The sequence below is a fragment of the Mangifera indica genome, chromosome 11 (genome assembly GCF_011075055.1).
Source record: "Mangifera indica cultivar Alphonso chromosome 11, CATAS_Mindica_2.1, whole genome shotgun sequence".
In the NCBI taxonomy this organism is placed as follows: domain Eukaryota; kingdom Viridiplantae; phylum Streptophyta; class Magnoliopsida; order Sapindales; family Anacardiaceae; genus Mangifera; species Mangifera indica.
Window position 1 is genome coordinate 5564567 of NC_058147.1, and position 27520 is coordinate 5592086.

Consider the following 27520-nt stretch of genomic DNA (forward strand, 5'->3'; position numbering starts at 1 on the left):
TTGCGTAATGTGCGGGCTCACATTACAAACTCTCCGCAAGACAAGCAAAGTTAAAAGCTGCGAAGTGATATGTTTTTGCTGAAGAGGGGACCCTAAACTTAGAAATTGAACATAGAAGCTTTCATATATGACAACAAAATAGTGCACAAGGGCTTTTGTATTACCTGCTTTTGTCAGCCTTTACCGGTGACTAAACCTCAATTTAGTCTCATAAAGTGATGAAGACAGTGTCTGTCAAATGGTCCCAATGGGCTGTGGCCATGCCAATAATAGAACAGTTAGAACCTCTCTCTCATCGTAGAATTTTGTACATATGAACCTGGATGCATTTCTTTTATATTCATACCAACAAATTATAACAGACACAAACACAGAGCCACATGCAAAGAATGAAAGAAAGCGATATACAAGCAATAATTAGAGGGCATTACGTACCTGTGTCTTAGTGTTGGACTGCAATAGTGTCAAGATATCCCCAGTGATGGCTGTTGCCTTCTTGAAAAAAGAAATCTATTTATCCTGCATGCATGTTTCAACAAATCACCAGTGATAGAGGTTAAACATGTCCTATCAGACATCACTATGATGGATCCTTGAAGCCCGAAAGTATAATACTGAGACAGCTGGTTTATAAATCATAACGGGTTATTCGATCATGGAGAAAACAATAAGCATAATTCGATTACTATCAAATAAAGATGATGGACAATCAATTATATAATTTCTGATTGATATTAGTTGACAGCTGGCAAAGAAGACATCAAACTTTCAACAAATGATGGATTTCTCAGCAAAATGACGACCACAATTTTCATATGATAAATCATACAACCAGAAATGTTCAATCTCAATTTACAGCTGTACAAAATATTGAACAGGAGTCTCATTTATTAAATTTGAACTAATTAAATAAACAATTGTACAAATTTTGAACAAGTTCTTATTTCAAGACTATAAGCAGAAGGCAAAACATCAATAATTGTGAAAATAGAGTAAGTATTGGGGCAATGGGACAAACATAAAAACAAGAAAACATCTTCAGTTCTGCACATGATGCAGCGTGACAGTTTCCTCCAGTGGAAGGATGCTCTGGAATCTCCTTTATTGAAGTTTTCTTCTGATAAGTCCTTTGAAGAAGTCAAAACTGTGGCCAAAAGGAGAAAAAATGTCATGAAAACTTGCTCTGAACTATTATTCAAGTTAATGTTGCATTATCTGTATACAACCATAACATCCCAAAGTAAGATGCAATGAAATTTAGAGAAGCTTGTAGTATGCTTTATCATAATATCTCCATAGCAGAAATATAATATTCCTGCTGGGCAGGGATGACCCTATGGAAAGTAGAGTTAGCATTATACATCAATAATATCTAAGTACATTTTGCAACAAAAATCAACCAAGAAAAAAAGAAAATCCTTATTTCCTCATTCATAGGAATTCCTGTTCCCATGTTCTACACTGCTACAAAAGACACTTGGGAAATCTGATAAAGAAGAGAGAGGTGAAACAACAGATATTCTTGAAGAATGAAATTCTTAAAGAAGTTAACTGGGAAATCAAGAGCAGATTATAACACCAAGGAAACAAGAAATAAGGTAGTCAATTGAACATGACGTCCAATTTGACTGTTTGATATCTCAAACACTATGCCTGACTCTGCAGTTTATATTAATGGCTAAATGCAAGCTTAGCAGACTTGGTTCTGGTGATAGACAAAATACTGATGGATAACAAGAACACAAGTTTAAAATAATCTATAGAACCCTCTGATATAGAGTGTTTTTCAAAACTGACCAATCCATGAGTATTTCATCATTCATTTGCTGGTAATAGACCTAATCCACATACAGACAGTAACTACAAACTAATTTAAAAATTACTATTCAGCAATTTTACTTCTCTTCTATGCTTAAGTCACCAAGGAGTAAATTGCCTACACCCTTTGATGGTCCTTTATATCATTTTTTCAGGCTGATAAATATTTTCCCTCCAATCAAATATCTAGAGTCTGCAGTTATAAACATACACATTGACCATTCTTTTGCTACATCAATAGATATATGTGTGGATTGTCATGTTTATGTTGAATTGCTGATATCATTACACTAAGTGTATTTCCTAATTGTTCCCCTGTAAAGATCTAGCCTCTGTGTAAGAAAGGAGTACAACATTTTTTAAGCCATGGATGTGCGGCTGATGTTAACACAAAAGATATTAATCTGAAGATCTGGCTTCAAATTTTTCTGGATAGCATATTTGCTCTATTTTTAACTTACAAATGAAACATTACTACAATCCAGTAATATTTTCTTCATGGTGAATGGAAACAGTGCAAAATTTATTCGTACAATCTACCTATTGCCATCAGGATGAAGCTCACACATTTGATTGTCGTCACCAATTGCTAACAAATATCCTGATGATGTCAATCCCTGCAAAAAGAAAACAATGGTGACAAACACAATGCTTCAAGCCCTAGCTCTAGAGCATTGAGCCACTTCTAATCATTTAGTTCTACTTAGCACCTTATTGAAGTTGAATGGCACAGATATTTACTGAGCATAAATAAAAACCAGTATAATACATCTACATTGCAACTAGATCTTATGTCTCCTTAGGCTAAGGATGCACATGTTGTTTCTTCTGAACTCAACAGCAAACCAAATACACCCCTCAAACCCTGGTGTAAGGAGGATTTGATCCCAATACAATCGCTTGGGAGAGCCACATTTTGAAAAGTTAACTGTTGAAATTAGAGAGTTCAAAGTCATATACACTTCACATCAGAAATCTATAATTTCTGATGTGGTATCCAAGTTATCTTGCACTTGGGATTATAACATACCACCACTCCGTAGCTCTGAAGCTCACACAGGCTAGCTGTGCACTAACTTTTTACTAGCTGCAGATAAACACTGCAATGCTAGCGTCACCACCTGTGTCACACGATTGCAATTGAGAGACATGATGATAACTTTAATACTCGACAATACGAATCTTAGGAGAATCACATCTCCAAAAGCTAGTTATTAAAATAGAAGAGTCCAAAGTTATATAAACCCTACACCTAGGGCTGGATTCGAATAGAGCTCGGCTTGAACGAGTTAACCCCAAACGAGCTCGAGCTTGCAACTTCAAGCTCGAGCTACTCGTCAAGCTTGCAAGCTCCAGTTAAACTTGAGCTTATTTGCAGTGAGCTCGAGCTCAGCTCGGCTCGAATCTAGTTACACCTACACCACAAACTCATACTTTTCTATATGGGATTTAAGTTTTATACCTTATACTTGAGATCGTAACAAGTTTTTGCCTAACTAACTAGAACCACAAAAAAATCAAAACATGCATGCATATCAAAATTTGCATGATAGAACTTATCATGAATCATTTGACTTAGTCATACCTGAATAGTCACAACACTCTCAACTACTTTATCCTCATTCTTATCCTGCACAACAACTCTTTGCCCACTGCACACACACAAAAGAAATCACCACTAGAACAAAATCATTATCCATGTAGGTATGCAGAAGAAAATAAATGTATCATACGCATTAAAATTTGATTATTATGTTCTCAAGCTCAAGCTCATTTGAGTTTAGCATGCACCATTCTTTAAATTTTTATATAATGGTCAGTCATGATACATAGCCACAGATATTTCAACTTCTAAATAAATGCACATTTCAATGCCAGCATAATTGATACTGCCATACTTTTAGCAGTCTACACATCTGCACTAGAATCTAGATGTTAAATCGGATATTTATCACGTCTACAAGCAATAGCTTGGCATCACAACAAAAATGAACAAAAACAGCTCAAACTTGCCACGTGAAATACTTAGTGAGATTGAGTGAGAGGACTCAATTTAACTTAAAATGAAGTGAGATTACAGTCAAATACTAATGATCCTATTCTTTCGGCCAAAAAAAGATGTTTGTCTTCAGCATCAAACATCAATAGGTAATTTACTTTGAATATATTAACACTCTTCTACCTATAAAGTGGAAAATCAAGATAAAACAAAATATTCATTAATGAGAAATTTCAAATGGTGAAGAAAAACACATTTGAAGACAAATGAATGTTGACACAGGAACACTTAAAAAAAAAAAAAGTAAGAAAAATGCAGAGAAAGAGCTCATTTAGTTATGCACAAGAGTAAGGGTGCATTCAAGAGGTGGGAAACGATTCAAGAGTACACCATTGAAAATACAAGAATGTCAAAAAACAAAAAAGGGATACGGAGAGAAATGTGGGTCAAGATTTTAAAAAAAGATAAAGCCTCGACAATGCTTAGTGGAGAAAGAGCATTTCAATCAAGGTCACGACTCTTCTTAAGTACAATAGACTAAAGCTGCAAACTACAAAAAAGAGTAATCAAAATATTAGCGTCACCTGTGTAGCCAAGTCTGATAATATAGATCCTCAAGAGTTTGAAATCCTTCAAGCCATGCAGCAAAGAACTTGGTCAATTATCATTCAAATGACTTTTTTGAGAATGGAAATGTCATCACCTTAAAACATTGATTTACCTTGATTTACGAAATGATCATAAAACGTCTCAAAGTTTTGAAAAAAAGCTGAAAGAATATCTTCCCTCTGGTACTGGTAGGCAGAATTAGACAACTTTCTTAGAACTGCATTCAAGCATGTTGTTGGCTCTTCGTTACTAACATTCAAGCCGACACCTGCAAGAACAAGATGATCAATTATTCTACATGCATGTATATTTGGATTAGAAATTTTAAAATAGGTAACGAAAAACAAAAGAATCTATATCATGAAGGTGAAGAAAGCTTCGAGCAAAATGAATTAGCCAATTACTAATACAAAGTTTAAATGCATTTACTTCATCACCATTCATCATAATCCAATGGCAAAAGTGTTACCACCAAAGATAAGTCTATTTACCAGCACTGATATTGAATTTCTTCAATTTATATGTTGATGTGCACAAGACGCCTCCAACTTTTAACCCATTCAAATACAGATCATTTGGCCATTTTATTTTGATGTCAATGTATGGTAATCCCTGTAATGAACAATATTCTCAAAACATTTATCAGTGCCTAGCATTTTAAAAAACTCATAAAACAAAAATTTACCAATACAATCTTTTAGGAATCCGATAAATAACAAGTAAACAGATTGTTAGATGAACAAATTAATAGCAGTAAATAGTGAAATTAGACAATAAATTTGTATTGATTCAACCAACTTTACAATGGATAAGAATTTGTTATTCCTTTACACACACAATAGGTTTGGCTTTCAACATGCCAGAATCTCTTCCTAATTTGTCTAGCATTTGAGACACTACACTCTCTCCCCTTCCACTGGCTTTTGAGAGGTTAACTCTCTCCCTCAATCAGCCAAAATTTGCCCAAACAAGCCCAATTTTTCTTGTCTACTTCTGAAATCCATTTTTGATGCTTGCCCATAACTGCCTCCATAAACTGGCTTCATATCTGCCCATGTTTTCAACTCCTATTTTTGCCAATAACTACCTTCATAACTGCCCACCTCCTCATTTCATAATTGCATTTCATAATAGCCCACTTCCCACCTAAATATGATTCCTAACACTACTCGCCCCAATGAGAACCACCATGTCCTTAAGGTGGGAAAATTGGTAAGTCCTTTTCTTTCGTGTATTGCGAGACAAATTTCCACTCCCTGATCTCATCATTCACTAAATTGATCATCTCCATCTTCAAAAATTGTAGTTGCTCATAATACCATTCTAATAGTTACCTGAGTTTTACCTGAACACCCCACAATTGTCACAGTCTCCCTACTAACAAACTCTCACACAACAACTTGCACTCAAATGGTTCTCAACCAAGAATAATAACACAGATACCAATCCACAAGAATGACAAAATATTGCAAATTCTTTGTATTAATCCAATCTCCACTACAATGAAACTGTGAATAAAAAATGGTATGTTGCTTGGCATTCGAGAGACCAATACTATCCTTAAATCCTCATTTTCTCTCATAGTCAATAATTCCTCTTGTTCTTTTCCTATCCTTTATTCTCTCCATAACCATCACAACTTGCCACGTTTACATCTTATGGTCTTGCCTTGCCTCTTGAGTGATTGCCACTTGTGATCTCCAATTTTCTGCATTGTAACTGCATTTCCCTCTCCAATTGTTTGCCTTCTTTGCTTTCCCTTCTTGCGGGAAACATGAGTCCTAACACAATCATATATGATGTGAAAGGTTCCAGAAGAAAAAGTTCCATACTAGTTTTGGCTTCAAACATGCTAAAAGTCTTCCTTAGATGAAAATTTTTTAATGAGGCCAGTAATAAAGATTTTGCAATTGCATAAAGGCTTTCGGGTTTTGATTTTGAAGTATGGTGCTTAAAAATTAAGTGCTTTAAGTAAAGCAACACTCCTTAAAGCTTGTTCCCTCCATATGCCTAACAAAATTTGATATATTGGGTCACTAAAAAGTTAACTTTCAGTGCAAAAAGCTTTCATAGCTTCACTGCATTCTGAATGAGAGCACAATTTCTGTTTTCAAAGTGTATTTTATCAAATGAACAGCAAAAGCTTACTTGGTTAAATTTGCAAGTCACTGCATATTAGAAGAAGCTGCAATTAATCATGTATGTTCTTCAATGAAAAAATCAATTTTTTTTTAAACAACGTATCGAATGTCTAGAACAATCATGAACATGTTTACCATTATACACTTCTGCATATAATTGCTCTTTTCAAAGTTGGACTTACATAACATACTTGTGATCTTTCTAGTTATTCTTGTAATTCATACAAACTGAAATTTAGCAACAAGCTGCTTAAAAAGTTCTGACAAAGTAGATCATTTGACTTTGTTATTCTTTTTTCTACACACAATAGAAGAAATGTGTTTTTGCAACACTTACATGTCTGTTACAAATATCTTTTATGGCCTCTGTTAGAGCAAGTGACACCACGTACTGTAACAAAGGCACAATTCTTCCATCCTCAATTTGTAAAATAAAAGAAAACATAAGGCAACCCTTCGGAGACTTCCATGCATTCTTTGATCGACCTAAATGATTGAACATCAAAATATCAGACAACAATCCAACTTCCTTTTCTTTAACCTGCATAAGTAAATGTTCACAACTCTATTTTAAAATTTTTGAAAGAAAAATTATTCATATCTCCGACCTATCATGAAAGTCATAGGATTGACTTATGCTTGTTCAGATATCTGTACCATGTATATCACTCACAGCTACTTTAATCACAACTTGGCTAAGATGTATTGACTAGTCTTAAGGATTATCTCTTAGGTTCTGCAACACTTGAATGCAAGGGCGGACTGAGGTGGGGTCAAGAGGGGTTAATTGACCCCACTTGAGTTTTAAAAAATTTCAATTTGATACCCGCAAAATTTCATTCACCCCTCTAGATTTTGAAAATTTTCCAGTTTTGCATATATAAAATATTAATATAATTCTTAAAATTTTACATTAAATCTTTTAAATTTCCTTACTTTTTTTATTGACTTTAATATATTTTACTTTTATTCAAAATTAATCCTCTTAATTTTATTTCTGAGTCTGCCACGGTATGAATGTCTATATAAAACCACATCATGTGTACTGCATAAAGTTATCTATAATTTATCGATTCTAACGACGTCACCTTCGGAAGTTTTAAAAATGAACAACCATTTAAGAGGAGTTTATTAAATAAAGCATATGATTATCGTGATGTGCTTGTTGAATACCTCGTCCTTTAAACTGAACATCAGCAACACAAACCGAACCAACTGGAAGCTCACAGAAGTTGCTGTAAAAAACTAAAAAAGAATTCAGTATTTGATAAAATAAAATATAAATCAGGTATTCATGCACAGCAGGGAAAAAAATTACGTACTGAGAAACAACGTCGTGCGTAGAAGACAACCGAGGAGACCAAATAAGGAATCGACCGAATTGATTGGTGGAAAGAGAATTCATGTACAGTTCAACATTGAAAGACTCTTCGTCAACAGATTCAACAATTTCTGATTGCAATATTATTGAAGCTTCACCATTATTAGGGAGTTTAAGAGTGTTATTAGCCTTCAATGACTTAGCCATTTCATTTTCAGCCGATGATTTTCCACATAGCACCAGCTTGCTGGAGGGATTACTATCCATTGCTGAACAAAAAAATAAAATAAAATTAGCCCTCTGTTGAAATTGAATCATTAACACAGCATCGAAGCCAAACCTGCAGTTATAGACAGAAGAGAAGCCTCTGCACTGGCAAACACGACACGTCGTAGAGAGTAGAAAGACGGAGAAATTAGTGGAGAGATGAAACGCAGGCTATTCGTAAATGGCATGAACACTGTTTTAGCAGGGTCCGAGGCGGAGAAAACTATATGACCTCTTAAAGGCAGCAGTATAGTTATTCTTGTAACAGATACCTTGGAAGCCGTCGATTTATTTAATTTGACACGTCATTACGTGGGACCGTGCTTCTGATCCCAAATCTAGCGGATGTCATTGTAACAAAGGAAACGAACATGTAACATTAGCGAGTATATTATGTCTATTGTGTTGTTTATAAAAGTCTCGCTTTAAAAAAAATAATAAATAAAACAATAATTTCCAGGGCTTACTAGAGTGTGTCGTGTTGAGCATCCATGGAGCAATTACAGAGCGCTCTTCAAGACCGTGGCTTAATGGTTTCTTATTCACCAGACAAAGGCCGTTGTCTCTTTACCTCCCGAGATTTCTATCCAGGTCTCTCTCTTTCTGAAATTTCTTTTTTCATTTTATGCAAGTTTCATATGTTTGATTTGGAATTGATTTATTTAAGCTTTGATACTTCAGGAGAGGTGATTTTAAGTCAGGAGCCTTACGTTTGTGTATCTAACAACTCATATTCTGAGTCAAAATGTGACGGATGTTTCGCGGCGGGCAAATTGAAAAAGTGCTCAGCGTGTCAGGTTGTGTGGTACTGTGGGAGCGATTGTCAGGTTCGTGAAATGTTTCAATTTCACTACGCGTTCTCACTCCATTCAAATCCTTTTGTATTTCACTTAAATTTGCTTATAATAATTTTCAGAAGCTGGAGTGGAGGTTGCATCGCCTTGAATGCCAAGTTCTTTCTAGGCTTGACAAGGACAGGCGAAAATCTGTTACCCCTTCTATACGTCTCATGCTAAAACTCTACCTTCGGAGAAAATTGCAAAGTGAAAAGGTAATTAATCTTTTTTTTTCTTGTACTTTGTTACTGATTGTGATAAAATTTTGTGGTATTTTTAATGTTTTTGCGACCTCAGCTTAGTTTTTGAATTAATGCAATGCAGCTTTATTTACTAGTTTGTTTGACTGCCAGGTTATCCCTACCACGCCCATGGACAATTATAATTTGGTAGACGCATTGGTTGCTCGTATCCTGTTTGAATTTGTTTTTTGGTTTCAATTCCCTGTTGTGCTATATTCAGTTGCTCCAAATTTATAGGTTCAATGCTTTTCTTAACAATTTTCTTGGTATAGACATGTCAGACATTGATGAGAAGCAGCTGGTGCTATATGCACAGATGGCCAACCTTGTCAACTTGATTCTTCAATGGCAAGAAATCAACATAAAAGAGATTACAGAAAATTTTTCCAAGGTTTTGTAGATAAATTGTTGGTGTTTATAACTTGTTCATTATAGTCAAGCATATTACTTGAGTCTCCCTATTTTATTATTTACATGTATGAACTCAAAAACTTTGGTGGTTCAAAAAGTTTGCAATTATTTATTTGAAATGTGAAGGTTACTTTCTGAAATAAAATGGAATCAATGAGAGTGTCTAGGTTGTGCTGTAAACTCAGCGGGTACAAAATAAGTTTGCATTCTTATTACCAATTGATTCTCATTATTTTCATATGCATCAAACCAAGGCAAGTTCTCTTGGTAAGGGTTCATCTCTGTAGGACAATCCTGTTTTCTGATCAGTGATACTGATGTCTGATCAATCAACTCTATCTAACACAGCTTGCATGCAATGCACATACCATTTGTGACAGTGAACTGAGACCTCTGGGAACAGGATTGTACCCTGTCATTTCAATTATTAATCACAGGTAATTTACGTTACTTGATTGTATAATTTGTTTTATGCTATTCTGGTCTTGCTAAATGGTTATGTTGTTGTAGCTGCTTGCCTAATGCTGTTTTAGTATTCGAAGGAAGATTGGGTGTGGTGCGTGCTGTGCAACATATACCTAAAGGTGCTGAGGTAAGATATGGGTCATGTGCCCTTTTTTTTTTTTTTTGGTGTAAGAGTTTACATAAACCAATTGACTAGTTAGAATATCTCTAATCATATGGATTACTAGTCTAAACTTGCTTGTTTAATGGACATTTCTGGAAGTGATCCTTCTATAAAGTTAATTTCACAGGGAAAGTCAGTCTCAACCAATATGCATGCTTTTTTTTTTAATTTTTAATTTTTAATCTTTCTGTGCAGCCAAGTCTGAGTCTGCTTATCTTATATCCCACTAGGTACTGATAAGTTACATAGAGACTGCTGGAAGCACCATGACAAGGCAAAAGGCTCTCAAAGAACAATACCTTTTCACTTGTGCATGTCCTCGCTGCGTTAAACTGGTACTTGTTACAGTTAGTAATTTAGTGTTTTCTTTTAGTTGACCTCTTGTTATCTTTCAGCATTGGGTTTTCCATCTCTTTAGAGAGCCGGTTAATGAAGCTTATATTTCTGAAGGGTCAATTTGAAGATATCAAAGAAAGTTCAATTCTCGAAGGTTACCGATGCAAGGATGATAATTGCAGTGGCTTCTTGCTTCATGGTTCTGGTAGGTAACTACTAGTAGTAAAGTCATTTAGATGGCAGCCCATGTAACTGATTTTTATTTTTCTTTTACCGTTTGAATGTGCAGATGACAGGGGATTTACATGCCAACAATGTGGCCTTGTTAGGAGTAAGGAGGAGATAAAAACTAAAGCTAGCGAAATCAAAGCATTGTCAAACGGCATTCTTACTTCTATGTCCAGGGGTAGTATCCTTTTCTCTTCTGTTCAGGCCATTAATTGCATACATATTGTCTCGATCATGAGGTCCCCATTTATCTACATCAATAATTTATGATTGACCTTTGACTGGCTTTAGACAAACAGGAAGTTCTTTCTATCTATAAGATGATTGAAAAACTCCAGAGGAATTTATGCCATCCCTTTTCAATCAGTTTAATGCAAACTCGAGACAAACTTATAAAGGTATGTTTCTTTTATTTTCTTGTAAATCTTTTTTTTTTTAAGTCACATGTGGACTTATTTAAGTTATATGCAGCCCTTTGAGATGTACCCTTTACATTCTGTTTCACATAGCTGTTAAATTTAGTACTTGTATTTTTCTGAATTGAAAACCTATTATTTCATAAATTTCTGGTGGAGGTAAAGATTCCTGTATCTTCACTGTATGGACTTCTAGCAATGTGTTGAGTTTAAATTATTTGTCTCCTCAGATACTGATGGAGCTAGAAGATTGGAGAGAAGCTCTGAAATATTGCCGGTTGACTATTCTGGTGTATCAAAGTATGTCATATTTACTGGTTGAGTTAAACAGTTCAGCCTACTATCATAAATATTGTCTGCTAAAGATTTAATTTGAAGTTAGAAGAGGGAGATTCTTCCAAACCAATTTTCACAAACATAAAATTTTCTTTACTAGCCTCTAATAAATATTATGGGATTGATTATGCATATTGTTTTTACTGGTTTATAATACAGCCCAGAGATGCTTAAATTTCTCTTTAGAAAGAAAGAGGACAAGAGGTTTTTGAAACCCTTAGAAAAAGCTTCCATATCAAATTGGTATCTTTAAAAAGTAGCGTCTACCGAATTCATCTATCTAAGTTCATGTACTATTTCCAAGATATATCACATTTATGTGCTTTGTGTGAAATCTTGAACTACACAAATCATCTTTTTTATTTCTGGTCTTCAGATATCTAACTATTATTGCTGCTGGCTTCCTGAACTACCTTGTGTTTGACTACAGGAGTATATCCTCCATTCCATCCTTTGCTTGGACTGCAACACTATACCTGTGGAAAACTTGAGTGGTGCGTGATTGTAGTTTTATATGTTAGCTTCTATTTCCTCTAATGGTCTCATAATTTTATACAATTTGTAGTAAGGTTTCTGTACCAAAACTATTTTTATTGAAAATGTACTGTTGACACGTATATATGATATTTTTTCTGTGGAATCAACTACATTGGTTTAGTTGTTTGAATGTGTTGGTGGAGAGAGTTATTGGGCTATACTCATCTGGATTTGGCTCACCCACAAAGTAGGGTTTTAGTATTGAGTTAGATGATTTGTGCAATGTTGTTAGTTAATGTGTTTTGTTGTCAAGAGCAAGAGTTCATAAATAGCTGAGCTATGCCACACTTGTAGGCTGACATCTTCTATCATTTGTTTCAGGTTACTTGGGGAAACAGAAAATGCAATCAAATCTCTGACCAAGGCAGTGGATGTTTTGCGAATTACACATGGAACAAATTCACTTTTCTTTAAGGAACTTTTGATGAAGTTGGAGGAAGCACGTGCTGAAGCCTCTTACAAACCTTCATTGGAAGATTAATAACAATTTCCATCTCCCACAATTTTTTTTCAGTATCAGAATTCTCTGTCGATCATCATGGGAAAAGAAAGCACAAGCAATAATACAGATGAATTTTGTGTTCAACCATCACCACTGCAGTTTTCTTGCATTGAGCATGTAGCAGAATTTGTTTACAAAGATGCTTCCAAAAGATCACATTGTTGAATGTATTAATGTGTTCTAAACTATGAGGGGAATCACGCATAAGCACAACAGCAGCCAGTTCTATTTTAAATTGATTGGAGCATAATATCTTTTCGGCTCATACTCCAAAATTTAAAAACGCACAACAGAAAAGGTGTTACTCATAGCTACATGGTGAGGGATCAAAACACCTAGGATCAGGAGACATTCCTTATAGCCTTGAAAATGACTTTGCCCCGTTAAAACAATCTTAACAAGTAATTTACACTTCTGTCTCTACCTATTCTCTTCCTTGATCAGATAAACGTTTCTGGAGCTCAAGGCAAAGCTTAGACATTTCAGAGAGCAACTTTGCTTGTTGATCTCTCGATGTTGATAACTGAGATGCTTTCGGCAGGACTGGGTCCTCAAGTAGTTGACTAAGCTGACTGCATAATATCAAAGCTTTGCGGTCATTGGCACAAGATTCGGCTAGAAGTTGAAGCAGTTTATAGCTTTGGTCTTGAGCTGAAGATGGTTGGAACGGTATTGGGGGAACAAGGAAAGGATGTTGAAGGAGCTGAGGAATCCTCCACCTTTCATTGCGGTCCCAGGCAAGACACTTCTTCATAAGATCAAGAAGCCATGGATTCGGAACGGGTTCATAGGTTATTTCATGGTTAGGATCTGTGATAACTTTAAACTTGGTCCAGAAGGTTTTATAATCTGAAAAGGGTGTCCTCCCATACACCATTTGGTAAAGAATGCAACCGAGAGACCATATATCTGATGGACGACCACATTTTATTGTGTTTCCATTTGCATCACTCTCATTGCACATGAATGCTTCAGGTGACATGTAGCTCAGGGTACCCACCTGCAGCAATAGAATTCAATTAAGTGAGCAAAGCGCATCAAATCCAATAACGTAGACAACTCTTTCGTTCAACCGATGACTGATTATAATTACATCATAACCAGAACAATGGCACATTCAAATCATAAAGCAACAGAAACATATTTAATGCCAAGTTAGAAATTTTGAAAACATCCTAAAATTTTAGAAGCTCTATCACCAAAGATTAACACAATATGTTTTCTTAACTAGAATTTGTATAATAATCCAGATCCATCACTATTACCCTACTAGATTCATACAATACACTGGAAAAGGTAGGAAGGGACCAAAATAGGTCTGTTCAGTTAAACAAAAAGCTTTTACATATGTATGGGTTACAAATCAAATTGTGCACAACTTTACTATCCATATCAAGATTATTGGTACAGTCTAGTATCCTCAATCAATAGTCTAATTCTTAATGGTGGATCTTCTTTCCTTGGTTGGACAGCAGTTTTGATGTTTTGAACATTGCCTTCTAGTATGATTCATGCAAAGTCTTCAAGTGTGAAAATATGCACAGCATGATGGCAATATTACAAAACATGCAGTAAATTGCCAGAGTTTTGCCAGAATATGAACAGGAAAATACCCATAGTAATACAAACAAAAGACAGATGGCAGAGGCAGTGTTGACAACATACATCAATCAATAGTGCAGCACAAAATTAATGAAATTTGCATCATGTTCACACTAAAAGTTGATAAAACCAGGAACAATGGCTATGAGTATGGATCACCTGTGAATCTCTTTGGATGTTGGTTGTATCACTATTTATGGCTTTGGCAATACCAAAATCGATTAGCTTTAAAAAACCTTTGACAAGAAGAAAATTAGCTGGCTTCAAATCAGAGTGCACAATACGTTCCTCATGAATGGTGTTCACAGCTTCAAGTATTTGCTGCAAAGTGTTTCAACAAAATAATGTCAACCTAGTATTTCTGAATGGTTAAATTCAGGTCCAGGAGAAACAAATCATCAAACGACTGCATTATTGAAAAATGAACAGCTTATATAAGATGAAATATTGACAATAGATATTGAATAAACAGAAATTAAAACCCAGGAAAAATTTTAGCTTGAGAACCTGCCAATAAAATCGAAGCCAGTTCTCATCTATGGTCTGATTGGAGCCATCCATTTCCTTCCATTTTTGGGACAGCATATGAGCCAGATCAATTTCCCCATACTCTAGTACCATGTATATATATCCATCATCCTTGACTCTGCTATCTTTATTGCTCATGGAGCCATTCAAGACTGCTCGAAGCAAAGCTTTATCTGTCACCTAATACCGAGAGAGAAAATTGGATTAAAAAAAAAATAAGAAGAAGAAGAAGAAGAAACCGAAGTCCATATTCCAAGAGCTAGGCCTCGAAAAACATTTAACTCTGATAAAGAAATAACATTAGAATTTTTTCCTAATAGACTCTATCTTCTTTACAGGTGCATTATTTCAAGGCTTTATCTAACAATCACTAACGAGGATGTGATTTCTATGGCAAAGATGTGCATCAAAAGCATTAAAGGTTTACCAGATAACTATAGGTACTTTTTAAACAACTCTTCCTTACTAGAAGTATACAAGTTGGTTTATATTTGTCCTCTATTTATTTATAATGGCATCTTTAAACAATATCCCATTCATACCAATGCTTGTAAAAAGCTCAACACAGGTTTCAGCTTCTGCATTATAAAAAAATCCTTATAAATAGCATCAATCAAATCTAAAATCCCACTCTAAGATGAGAGCAAGGTTCCAGTTATCAAATTTTGAACTAGAATCAATGTCTATAGTGGACATTGAGGGTCAAAATCCAACAAAATATTCTTTTAGAAAATTATTTAACTTTCTCAATTCATTTACAATTACCACAAATGGACAAGCACATTGATTACAAATTTTGGGTTCAAAATTAGTACCTCATAGTCTATTAGCTGTATAATGTTTTTCTTTCCCTTCAACTTGTTTAAATATTCAATTTCCTGACAGAACCCATATGCAGTAGCATAATCACGGCCTTTAAGCTTGATTTTCTTAAGTGCATAGATTGTACAGTCTGACGAAATCACTTTGTGGACCTCACTGCTTCCTCCACTACCTATCTTACCAAGCCTTTGATAGAGCTTTCCATTAACTTTAAAGAACAAGTCAGGATCATAATTCCGTTTACGAGGTGCAGACACTCCTTTACCACTTGTAGGCTTCTCCTGTTTTTCAAGTTTAGAAGTCTCTAACTTGACATCAGATGACAAACTTTTGGACAATGGAGCTTGAGATTGTACACCAGTAAAATGGCCTTCAAGTTGACGCCCTTCCATTGACTTATCATCATGCAGGGGAAGATCCTTCATTATACAACTCTCCTTAATCAGACTGCCTTGTTGCTCCTTTGACAATTCATGTTCCTGAACTTCAACTCGGGTGTCAATAACAGAGGTAGAAACTTGATCTCTGGTTGCTCTCTGATCAACTTGAACTCTATCGGTATCCTTAAGTGACGGACATGAAGCATGCATCATATCTCCTTGATTTACAGGCTCTGGATTCATATTGCAACCCCCTCGAGGTTCTACAGCATCATGAGCACTGCCATCTTGATAACGAGAATAGGTTGTTGAATTCAGCAAAGGTGCTGAAGTAGAATGTATAGATGTTGAGGTTGCACATGATGAGCCTACAACAGAAAATTGAACAGCAGGCTGACTTACGAAGTTTCCAAACTGGTGCAGCTGATCCTGGACAACTGTTTTTGTCCTTGCCAATGAAGAAGAAATTTCACCATCAGGCTTCAAACTTATATCAGATTCTGTATTTCGAAAATGCTGGTACTTGGAATCATTATTCACAACTGTAGAGGCTTCTACTTCATTGCTTCTATCCCATTCCATTTCTGTCAATGCAAGGGAATTCATATGAGATGATAAGTTCTCCATTCTAGTGGCCATTCGGTCATTGGCCCCTGCATGTTGAAGAAAGGCAATATATATTGCAGAACATAGTAACAGGCTAAACAACTATAAATAACAGCTAAAATTCAAGAAATTCTGTCAGACTATCACAGAAAATATTGCCAAAGTTGCACAGAGTCACAGAAACTGAAATAATACACTAACAATCCTAAAGAAAAGAAAATGAGAAATTACCCTGACAACTGGTATTGCTTCGAAGTGAAAACTGAACTTTTCTCTGACCTTCATCGTGTTGAAACTCTAAATGGGATGGATTAATTTCTTTACAACCAGTAACAGCTTTAGAGCAATCTCTCTGCACATCAAATGGGTTAAAATTGTCATCAAATGTATTGGTGATAGTGCCTGAAATCGAGGGTGGTGTAATAGATGCATTTTCTTGAGCTTCCCCAACAACAGGTGCTCCTGTAGCGTTCTTTGTCTTCACAATTGTATCCTTCTCTGCATGATCCTGGCTGATTCGAAGCACATCTTGATTTTTCTTTGTGTCTACACAAGGACCTGCATTTGAACCCAAGTTCCTTGATGCTTCACGTTTAGGAACTAAACTACGCTTGGGCATTATACTGTTTGACTGCATTGTACCTTGAAAATTCTCAGGATAAACATTATTGAAAAATTAGGGAATGACCAATCCTCGAATTTAATAAATCTAACATTAACTTGCAAAATATCATCCAACTGGTCTGCAGGCTATTGTAATTTCAAATTTTGCTTCAAAATGGAACTTTAAGTTCCGATAGTTCATCTACTCTTGTCCTATCAACAACTCTATAAAGCAGATTGTATTAGAATAAATGAATGGTCCATAATTTGCCTCAAATATTTAGGTCCATAGTATGCCTCAAATATTTGAGTTACAATATGTTAAGGGTAGCTTAATTTATATGAATATTCTTCTTTCAAGTAAATCTAATATAACACTATCTACTAATCTGCAAAAAAAACACAGCAACTCTAAACTAGTTCTACACATCAGATAACAAAACCCTAAATTTTAAACTTCGCTTTAAAGTTTAAACTAATATTCAATTTGGATATCATACTTTGAAAAGAAACCCTTTTTAAACAATCCTCAGCAAGGAATAACCAATACCCACAGACGGGGAGTATACCTAGAGGACGGTGTCGCTTGAAGGCGGCTTGAACATGCCGGAGTAGGTCTGGCGGCGAGGAGGGTGAAGAGAATGAAGAGGACGAAGATGACGTGGTGTCCGAATTTATAACAATCGGACGGAGCAGATTTTTGGGTGCGAGTCGCGGTGGGACCGGCAGATTAGCCTCCCTGTCCATGTCTGGATCTCCACAGCATTTCTGAAAAAGGGAAGAGTCTGGAGAAAGAAACAGCCAACAGAGATTCGACTGGCGGAGATCAGGATTTCATTGATGCGGAAGGACATGAGTGAGAGGGGAAGTGAGAGTAGACATCACCCAGGCAAAGGAGAGAAACAGTGAGAAGTTTGAAATTGAATGGCTTATTGGCGCTCTTCACCGTCGTAATGGGCCTATCTTCAGGATCCCCGGTCCAGTAAGAATCGCTCAATAATGTAAATTATAGGTTGGGCCTAAAACAAAGGTGGCTGGTGCTGTTTCACAATTAAAATCAGAGCTAATATTTTGATCGCTGTGACACTGCTGTTCATAGCATCAATGAACATGCATTAAGCATAGTCTGAGAGCCTTTGAACCCAAATATGATATTAAGTCACTATTATACATTGTAATTATCCAAAGTATGTGAACACTGTTAAAAAATTTCCCGAATGTGGGTAAAAATTGATATTATTTCATCGACAAAAAAATTATATTTCTAATTATATAGAGAATCAAAATATATATGATAGAAACGAAATCACATATTTAAGATATATAAACACTAACCTTCTGTTATTGTTTAAAAAATTTGCTACAGAAAATCATTACCTGCTAGGATTTGTCTTACAGGTGATCTAATTTTCACAGAACAATGGTAGAAACTGACATTTTTAATTTAATAAAACTTGATTAGAGATATGGTCCTTTGAATTATGTATTATGGGCATATCATGATCATTTTTGTTGAATGTTTTATACACTTCATAGGTAGAATCTAAATTATTACGATGCAAATATAGGCCATTGAGTTTAGACTTTTTACGGGAAAATCTAATTAACTATTATAAAAAGAGATTAGATTCCTTTTTCTAATGTATGTATAATAAATCATTTATTAAAATATCGTCATTTTACGTGCATATGAAAAAGGAGGATCAACTTCGTTAGGTCGACGATATATTTAATTCTGAATGGATTTTGCATCAACTATAATGCATTATATTTGTTTAATTTCCTTATCTATTAACATTTAGTATTTTACAACCTATAGGGAAATGAGTTAATATTAGTTATTTAAGTTAAGTAGCATTATATATATAAACAATATATACAAATGTATGTATAAATAATGACATATCATCATATGAGTGAGTGTTGTTTTATCTCTCATTCAAAATCATATAAATATATACGGACATATTATCATTTGTACATAAATTAATATATATTATTTATGCACATAATTTTATTATTTCAATAAACTTTTGATTTTTTCTTTTTACCAAAGCCATACAAGTACCATGGGAATAAGATTGGATTTGAGTAAAGTTAAGTGCAAGTTCGAACTCATTGCGAACTCTAAACTCAATTCGTTACTAAAACGACGTCGTTCTAATATATATTAATTAAAGTAATATCGTTTTATATCGATTTTTTTAAATTCGTGAGTTTGATGAGTCAAACATTTTTAAAACTTGAGTTTGAGTTTAAGCTCAAAAATATAAAACTTTTAAACTCAAATTGGAGGTCAATATCTGATTTCAAGTGGGTCATCATGATCAAATTGTTATTCCACTAACGTAGCACATAACCCTTGTTCCTTAATTTGAACTTGTAAATAAGCCTGGTATAACTTGAATCTGCCATTCAAAATTCAAATGAGACAAACTTCTCCTCATAATCAAAGCCAGTAGACAGAGTTCTTGATAGTTTATCATAAGTTTCTTCGCATATCGGAACATGTGGGGGACAATTAGCTTTATAATGACATATTTTTTTATTTATTTCCGTGGCAAAAATGTGAAACAAAAGCTTCTCAAATTAAAAGTGTTAGGGTGGATATTATCCATTGAAGGCTTTTATCTTTAGAATACTTATTTAGTAACGGTTACAATCGCTATGTGTCCCAATAAAAGAGAAAGTTGAACAGAGAGTTAATCAAGTTTGGCAAGTCGAGAGGAGAAGTGATTTTTTTTGGTTTGGGTAAATTAAAGTGCAAAGCTTTATTCCAGAGCATATTATATGGGTCAGCCACAATTTTTAGGCAGAAGGAATCAAGCAGCTTTTCCCCATAAGAGGCAGCATTATGGGGTAATTAGTGAGTCTGTCTCTTGTTGTTGGTGTTTTGCACTTTGCCCAAAAAACCCACCTTGGGAAAAAAGCAGATCAAGTAAACCCATGAACGACCCGACCCATATGCATCAACTAATAAAGATCCATGCCTGATTGTGAAGCATTTTGTTAAGAAGTCCAATAATTATTGGAGTAAGTTGCATCTTCTCATCCTAGGTCTGGGAGGATCAAGTTCACCATTTGAACTCATGAAGTACAATTTTTATGATTAGTATTAAGATTTTTTTTTTTAAATTAATTTTCAGAAGAATCACATTAAAAATATCTGATCCACCTTAATTATAGCAAATAAGATATGATCTTATCGAAATCGATCAAATCACATTTAAAAAAATACAAACCAATGACTAAAATCATCAAAATGCACTAAGTGCGTGCAATCTAATAAGAATATACCTTTTTCATTTCAATTCAATCATCACTTTTTCAAATGTAATTATACTAAATCAAACCTTAAAACGTGTGATTTCACTTGATCGTATTTATCTGATAAAATTCCAAAGTTAAACTCATACTAAAACTCAATGTAATTTCAAACTTAATCACATTTTTTTAAATACGACTATGCTAGAATTGCACGATAAAAGTGTGATATAATCACCTTTGTTGGTGTGATTTAATCCAATTCAAACCTTTATCGATACAATTAGGTGATCTACATTAGTAATTATTTTTTTTTATGATATTTATACATTTTATCATTAATTTTTTTCTTGACAAATTTGTTTAGGATTGTATCTAGTGGGAATGTGATTTCACAAAACTTTGAATAAAAATAGTGATTTATTTATTTTTCTTAACTATGAATATTTATTTGAGTCAAACTATTTAATCACATAAAAAAAATAAAAATCTGAATTTAATAATCCACCTTATCATCATCATCATATGAAATAATTCAATAGGTATGACACCAATAGACTAAACTCATGTCCTTGGGATAGAGGGCCCATTAAATTTCTTCATCGGCTGAAAGAAGTATTATTCGAGTAATCCAACGGCGAGATTCTCATAATTAAAATCGTCATGCAGTGCACACTGCTGTTAATATTTATATATAGCAAATTTGTCCACATATCAAAGAGAACCAAGAAGCTACAAATCTAGAATCATATCTTGTAGAATGTAATGAGGTCCTCTGCAACTTCACCTTCCTAGTTGTTTCAGTTCTGATCTCTTTAACATCACCAGAAATAAGATTCTAACTCAGAAAAAGCCAAGAAAAAAAAACCCACTTTTTTTTTTTTTTGGCTAATACATCATTTAGCGTCTCTTCAACAATGGCTAAACCTAGAAACCAAAGAAAACCCGCCAAGGAAATGAACCAGAGTGAAACAAAGCCGCCAAAAAAACCGGAGAAACCAGCTTCTTGGGCAGTTGTAAGAGGCCTTTTCACTTCTAAACGTCTCCAAGTGCAACAACAGCAGCAACAAAAGCAACCGGAGCAACAACAGCCGCAAGAGAAAAAGCTAAAGCAAAAACAAAAGCAACATCAAGAACAAGCCAATGAGGATGCCAACGAAAAAAGCAAGAAAATGAAGTGTTCAGGCTCATTATGCAGCAACACAAAGGTGATGCATAGGCCTGAAATTGCGGCTTCCCCAGAAGCCCAAAAGAAGAGGGCTTCAATGGGTTGTTCAAGGAGTAGTAACAATGAAGCCTCAAGTAGATCCATGAAAGCTCCTCTGCAGGAACTCAATGGGGTTGTTTCCTCTACCAATTCTTCACTGTCTGTCTCTTCTAATAATTCCTCCTCCTTCAATAGTGGATCTTTTAGAGGAATGCCATTTAGGAGATTATCTGGCTGTTATGAGTGTAGAATGGTGGTTGATCCTGTTCTTGGTATCACTAGAGATCCTTCTCTCAGAGGTAGCATTTGTTCTTGTCCTGAATGTGGTGAGTTCTTCATTAAAGCTGAACATTTGGAGCTTCATCAAGCTGTTAGACATGCTGGTAAGTTTAATTTCAGCACTAACTTTTAGGCTTTTTTTCTTTCAGCTTTTACCATTTATGCTTTTCTTTCTTATTTCAGTTTCAATAGCATTAATCAATACACAGTAACCAATTTAGCCATATTTGGTTTTTGTACTCACAGTATCCCAACTGGGTCCAGAGGACACAAGCAAGAACATAGTGGAAATCATATTTCAGTCAAGCTGGTTAAAGAAACAAGCACCCATTTGCAAGATTGACAGAATCCTCAAAGTCCACAATACCCAAAGCACCATTTCCAAATTTGAAGAGTACCGAGACTCAATCAAAGCCAAGGCTACCAAGCTTCCAAAGAAGCACCCTCGATGCATAGCAGATGGCAATGAACTCCTGCGGTTCCACTGCACCACCTTTGCCTGTTCGCTTGGCCTAAACGGCTCATCCAACTTGTGCAACTCAGTTCCTCACTGTAATGTTTGCAGCATTATCAAGAGCGGCTTTAGAGTTCCCCAAGAACCCAACAAAGATGTCCATAAAAATGGCATTTTGACAACTGCAACAAGCGGAAAAGCGCATGATGAAGCTGATGTTGAAGATGGAAGTGACACGAGAGCTATGCTTGTTTGCAGGGTAATCGCAGGGAGAGTTAAGAAAGGAATTGAAGTTAACATGGAAGATTATGACTCAGTGGCTGGTGCCGTGGGAATGTATTCGGAGTTGGATGAGCTGTATGTGTTCAACCCGAAGGCCATCTTGCCTTGCTTTGTTGTCATCTACAGAGGTTTTTAATTTTAATCAAGTTGAAGTTTAATAAAATTTTATTAATTAACCTTGTAAACCCCTCCTTTTTTCGTGCTGTTGAAAGCCTCGGTGGTGATGGCTACAAACAGTAAATAATAAAATTTTCTGGACCATCTTGGGAGAAATTACCTTGAAAGCAGTTAAAATTTTGGAATTGTGACTTTTCCCAGTTTCCACCCATAACCCAATACAGGGCATTAATTGCACAAATGAATTCAGATGGGGGCAAAGTTATCAGAAAGATAATAAATTTGCATTGTTTAGACATTGAAATACACTGCTAACACCTTGACTTTTACCATCTTGGATACACTTACAAGATGGGTTGATTATTACAGATTTGAATGGAAGTTGTTTTGTTCCTTTCCCTTGAAATTTAATTTTACATGAAATAGACAAATAAACAACCATGACTGGGAAAATTAAACTACTGCTATAAATGGTCGAAAAACCAATTAGTGTTATGTAATATGAGTTTTGATATTCAAATTTATAGACCTACTATATTTTTATATGGTATCAGAGTTCAAAACCAGATAGATACGTTTAACAGTTTAAAATGACTCTGGATACTAAATAACAACACATTCAATCAAATAACAGATCTAATAACTTATGATGATTGTATTTAAGAGAATATATTAAATCTTATATTAAATAAAAATAATATATAATGGCAATAAATTAGAGCTTTAACACAAGTAAGATGATTTTTTATATATAATATAGATTTATATTTTTATATTTATAACCCAATGTTTTTCTGCAAGGAAAGAAGGAGAAAAGGGAAAGTCAGATGGCAAGTTGATATTTTTGTCCCACGTCCATATTTTTAATTAGAAACACCTTATTTCACACACTACTCTTACCAAGATTTCTAAGAGATTTATTTAATAAACAAAGGCTGGCTCACTTTACGATGCTTAATCTCTTTTAATACATATTTATGACGCAAATTATTCATAAATCTCATGTCTTTCATCAAATCAATCGAGCCCATATGAACTGAAACCTAGTGTATTCCAAACACAACATTTAAAAGATGGTGCAGCAGCGGTGGAGTCCAGCACAAGAATTGGTTGTGCATCATTCTACAATCATGTTTACAACGATCTTCCTTTTGAGAAGTCAAAGTCAAACTCATGATTTAATCTAGCCATGCTTAACTTAACTTGAACATTATTATTATTATTTTTGGCATTTTAATTATGAGATACTAAGATAATGGGTTCAACTACACAAAGACTTAGTGCCTTATCCTAATCAATTCTCCAACTTTCTCTTAATTATTTATTTGTTGAGAAATTAGTATCACTCAAATCACGCGTTGAAGCTAAGGGTGGATTTGGGTTAGACTGAGTCTAAAACACCTTTTAGCTTAAATTTGATAAGTTAAAATTAAGTTTGACTCAAGTTTAATTAAGATAAAAAATAACTCAATTTGATTTAATTTTAGTTCGATTTAATTTTATAATTCAAATTAATGGTTTGAATTTATATCTCAACTTAGTTCAAATTATCGATTCAAATTATTAAATTCAAACTGAGTCCAGTCAAATAGAGTTATGAATTTAAATTATTAATTCAAGTAATAAATTTGAATCAAATTTAAGTTAAACAAAATTAAATATCACTTAACTTGAATTTGGTTTGAATTAAAAAATAAATCAAAATTTTTAGTTCGAGTTTGATCTGAATTTAAATTAATCAAATTTAAACAAAACTAAATCAACTTTTAAAATTAAACCGATTTGAATCATACCCATGCCTAATTGAAACCTTCCAGGAGTTAGCAAAGTAGTAATAAAAGGTTTCTTGTATATGAATTTAAATTCCTTTTAATAATATTTTAAAGTTAAATTTTTTATTTATTTATTGTTGTTTTACCTTATCTTTGGTTGGATGTAATTAATTCAGTCTTAAGAAAGCGGTTCAAAAAACGAAAAAAAAAAAGCTGCAGTGAAGACTGAGAGTAGTGGTGGCAGATGGGGCATGAGAAACACCAAATTCTCTTATTAGTACAGTCAGCATGCGTTGGTGTTGGTGATTTGTTCTCTGGGCTTGTTTTTTCAGCTTGTAGTTAAGGTCGCGCACGAGTCACTAAAACTTTGGGAGTGCCGAATGACAGGTTTTCACTATCAACCTTAAGGGTGTGTTTGATTGACGGTTTATTTTGATAATCTATTTTTTATTTTTTTATTTAGTTTATCAGTAATAAAAGATTACAGTAATCTTTTATTATCAATACTGATATAACAGATAATATAACTGATAATTTGATTATCACTTTCACCTTAAGTATTTAAAGATTATTGGGGTAATCTTAAGTTTATTATAAAAAAATTATTATTTATTAATTTTTTGAGATAAAAATAAATTTATTTTTAATTAATATGATAAATAATATAAAAAATATTTAAAAATAATTATATTTAAAAGTATTTAAGCAAAATAATTTATTAGTAATCTTTTATTACCTTTAACCAAACACAATAATTATTTATACCTATCAAATTTTATCAAACATAGTAATCATTTATACCTAGTAATCTTCTGAGTAATCTATCTTCAAAGTAATTTTTCTATTTTAGTAATCAAATATTACCCAAACCAAACGCCCCCTAAAATCTATTTTTTTTCTATATTTTGCCTAATTTTTACTTTAATTATAAAAATATATTTAAGTAATTTCTATCAATTTTAAATTTTAATTATAATTTAAAACATAAAATATTTTTTTTAAATCTACCATTTTGTACTTTTTCTTTTTTAATCAATCACATTAAAAAAATTAAATTTCAAGTTTAATAATTAACCCGACCTAATCCACAATAAATTGTTTAATAATTTGGGATGGGAAGTTTTTCTCGAGTCCGTACAGAGTGGATTAATCAGTTTTAATGAAGACTAAGAAACTACGAATCTCATGAGACATTTGAGTATAAAACATTAACCTTTAATTTATTTAGTTTAGTTGATAAATAAAAAATTATTATTTTATAATTTTGTATTATACTTAATGTCTCAAGAGATTTGTAGCTTCTTGATCCTCTTAAAGGATGGACTTGAGAAGCACTTCCCACCCTAAAACATTAAACAATTTCCTACATCAATACAGAGAAGCTAGGCTAAGTGTAATTTTGTCGGGCCATGTGATGTCATTAGCCAACATTATGTTGGTAAAACGATGACTCAGCTTTCGCGCCACAAGGAGATTTTTTTTATAAAAGTCTGGAGTATGCTTTGTGCTGTAATTACAGTTTTTACAGTCATTGGAAAGAGTAAAAGCAAAGAAAGACACATGCTCGAAACAGCATAACGAGCAGCACACTGGGGGATACAGAGAGTGTGGGTGAAATGATTGAAGACGAAAGCAACGTAGCATGAGGAAGACTGAAAATCTGGTTATAAAAATGGGCAACTGCCCACAAGTGTGGTAGAGAAGACTCAAATTGGGCTCTGTATTAATATTTATAAAGGTAAAGCAGTGGTGGGGTGGGTGGGGCTGCGGGGCTGCTATGACTATCTGAATAGGGTGGAGCCTACCACGTTGCCTTGTTCAGAAGTCCTAATTTCGAGTCTAAAGGCTCTGGACCAGGGCAGGGTCGACTTCTTATATCACTATCTTATCTTACGGGTGGAAGGATCTTTATTGCTTGAGACAAAAGAAAAAATTATGCAAAATTTTACTACGGAAAGAATGTTTGTCAAGCTTATAAAGCATAGTTTGAGGAGCAATCTAATCATAAAAATAAGAGTTTAAATTTATTTCGATGATATTTTAAAATTAAATTTTTAATTTATTAATTATATAGTTGGTTATTAAACCTAGAATACCTGAAGTTCTACCTGTACGGTGTGATCGAATCACTTTGACCGCATTGTTTTTCTTTTTCTTCTGGCACAAAATTGAATTGCAGATTCAAGCCTCTGACACGGCTGTCAGACTAATCATCCTGAGACACCATTGACAAACCACCGTGTTAAAAAGAATGAACCATGAAAACAACAATTAAAAATAGAACCACGACAAAGAGAAAGGAGAGAAAGGTATTGCATCTAGAATTGGGTGGACTTTTGAGTTAAAAGCATATAGAACAAGTAGCGAAAATATCAAAGGACCAATAAAACTCAGGAAAAGTCTCAAACCTTAATGATTTTGTTGTAGGTGGGTGAGGTGGGAACGCATGCTACATGTCAACCAAGTCAAAGATAACTATGAAAATCGTCAACACTTCACCAATCCTGCTCGCCCTTTTAGGCCTTCAGCATATTTTTTTCTATACTTGGTCTGTCGTTTCTTTTCCAAACACTTTCACAATTATGGATCCTGTTCAAAGACAGCAGGAAAATGGAGCTCAGAGCCAATCAAATATCCACACATGCACACACAACATACAGGAGAGAGTAGAGACCATAGCAAAACACAGCTCATTCATTCTCGACATTGCAATTTATAGCTTGACCAAGAAGATCAACCATGCAATAATAATGCTCTAAACGAGGTTCCACTCCAGAATCAGCTTTAATGGACTTAAATATGGTCCATGCCTCTCCGACCAGACCAGCATGTCTACAGGCAGAAGAACACCTAGAAAGGTGACTTCATTTGGCTTCAATCCTGATTTTATCATGTCATTAAAAACTGTAATAGCTTCCTTCGCTCTTCCATTCTGCCCACAACCTACAATGATCCCAGTCCAAGTAACAATATCTCT

General features: G+C 34.4%; 4 protein-coding genes across 7 annotated transcripts; 2 read left to right on the forward strand and 2 right to left on the reverse strand.

Moving 5' to 3' along the window:
• Window positions 1-870: 870 nt before the first annotated feature.
• LOC123229157 (biotin--protein ligase 2-like) lies at window positions 871-8430 on the reverse strand. Of its 2 annotated transcripts, none has more exons than XM_044654773.1 (10): window positions 8229-8430; window positions 7890-8157; window positions 7741-7802; window positions 6905-7053; window positions 4918-5038; window positions 4539-4694; window positions 4402-4447; window positions 3404-3470; window positions 2359-2435; window positions 871-1144 (listed from the first exon to the last, which is right to left on the reverse strand). In XM_044654773.1, the coding sequence occupies exons 1-10, from the start codon at window positions 8341-8343 to the stop codon at window positions 1102-1104; spliced, it is 1104 nt and encodes a 367-aa protein (XP_044510708.1). In that variant the 5' UTR covers window positions 8344-8430; the 3' UTR covers window positions 871-1101. The 2 variants fall into 2 exon arrangements, with proteins under 2 accessions (XP_044510708.1, XP_044510709.1); XM_044654774.1 differs by having other exon boundaries at window positions 871-1215.
• A 179-nt stretch (window positions 8431-8609) lies between these two features.
• LOC123229156 (histone-lysine N-methyltransferase ASHR1) lies at window positions 8610-12862 on the forward strand. Of its 2 annotated transcripts, none has more exons than XM_044654770.1 (14): window positions 8610-8746; window positions 8837-8982; window positions 9072-9206; window positions 9345-9399; window positions 9506-9624; window positions 9993-10081; window positions 10155-10236; window positions 10503-10607; window positions 10723-10813; window positions 10898-11017; window positions 11128-11234; window positions 11483-11552; window positions 12019-12082; window positions 12447-12862. In XM_044654770.1, the coding sequence occupies exons 1-14, from the start codon at window positions 8647-8649 to the stop codon at window positions 12604-12606; spliced, it is 1443 nt and encodes a 480-aa protein (XP_044510705.1). In that variant the 5' UTR covers window positions 8610-8646; the 3' UTR covers window positions 12607-12862. The 2 variants fall into 2 exon arrangements, with proteins under 2 accessions (XP_044510705.1, XP_044510707.1); XM_044654772.1 differs by having other exon boundaries at window positions 10191-10236.
• Window positions 12832-18069, reverse strand: LOC123229155 (serine/threonine-protein kinase MPS1-like). Of its 2 annotated transcripts, none has more exons than XM_044654769.1 (6): window positions 17738-18069; window positions 16797-17207; window positions 15573-16543; window positions 14737-14937; window positions 14389-14550; window positions 12832-13627 (listed from the first exon to the last, which is right to left on the reverse strand). In XM_044654769.1, the coding sequence occupies exons 1-6, from the start codon at window positions 17913-17915 to the stop codon at window positions 13052-13054; spliced, it is 2499 nt and encodes an 832-aa protein (XP_044510704.1). In that variant the 5' UTR covers window positions 17916-18069; the 3' UTR covers window positions 12832-13051. The 2 variants fall into 2 exon arrangements, with proteins under 2 accessions (XP_044510704.1, XP_044510703.1); XM_044654768.1 differs by having other exon boundaries at window positions 15573-16612.
• Window positions 18070-21137: 3068 nt separating this feature from the next.
• On the forward strand, window positions 21138-22927 carry LOC123229025. The gene is made up of 2 exons (XM_044654580.1): window positions 21138-22022; window positions 22165-22927. Exons 1-2 carry the CDS (start codon window positions 21350-21352, stop codon window positions 22788-22790), a joined length of 1299 nt encoding a protein of 432 aa, XP_044510515.1. The 5' UTR covers window positions 21138-21349; the 3' UTR covers window positions 22791-22927.
• The last annotated feature ends 4593 nt before the right edge of the window (window positions 22928-27520 follow it).

Coding starts and splice junctions, on each gene's coding strand:
- LOC123229157 (XM_044654773.1), bottom strand. CDS start 8,343: ATGCCATTTACGAATAGCCTGCGTTTCATCTCTCCACTAATTTCTCCG. Junction 7,803..7,889: donor ACGCACGACGTTGTTTCTCA/GTACGTAATTTT, acceptor AGTTTTTTACAG/CAACTTCTGTGAGCTTCCAG. Junction 2,436..3,403: donor AGAGTGTTGTGACTATTCAG/GTATGACTAAGT, acceptor TTCTTTTTGCAG/GGATTGACATCATCAGGATA.
- LOC123229156 (XM_044654770.1), top strand. CDS start 8,647: ATGGAGCAATTACAGAGCGCTCTTCAAGACCGTGGCTTAATGGTTTCT. Junction 10,082..10,154: donor ATTTCAATTATTAATCACAG/GTAATTTACGTT, acceptor ATGTTGTTGTAG/CTGCTTGCCTAATGCTGTTT. Junction 10,814..10,897: donor CTTCTTGCTTCATGGTTCTG/GTAGGTAACTAC, acceptor TTGAATGTGCAG/ATGACAGGGGATTTACATGC.
- LOC123229155 (XM_044654768.1), bottom strand. CDS start 17,915: ATGGACAGGGAGGCTAATCTGCCGGTCCCACCGCGACTCGCACCCAAA. Junction 17,208..17,737: donor CAAGCGACACCGTCCTCTAG/GTATACTCCCCG, acceptor AGAATTTTCAAG/GTACAATGCAGTCAAACAGT. Junction 16,613..16,796: donor AAGCAATACCAGTTGTCAGG/GTAATTTCTCAT, acceptor TTCAACATGCAG/GGGCCAATGACCGAATGGCC.
- LOC123229025 (XM_044654580.1), top strand. CDS start 21,350: ATGGCTAAACCTAGAAACCAAAGAAAACCCGCCAAGGAAATGAACCAG. Junction 22,023..22,164: donor TCAAGCTGTTAGACATGCTG/GTAAGTTTAATT, acceptor TTGTACTCACAG/TATCCCAACTGGGTCCAGAG.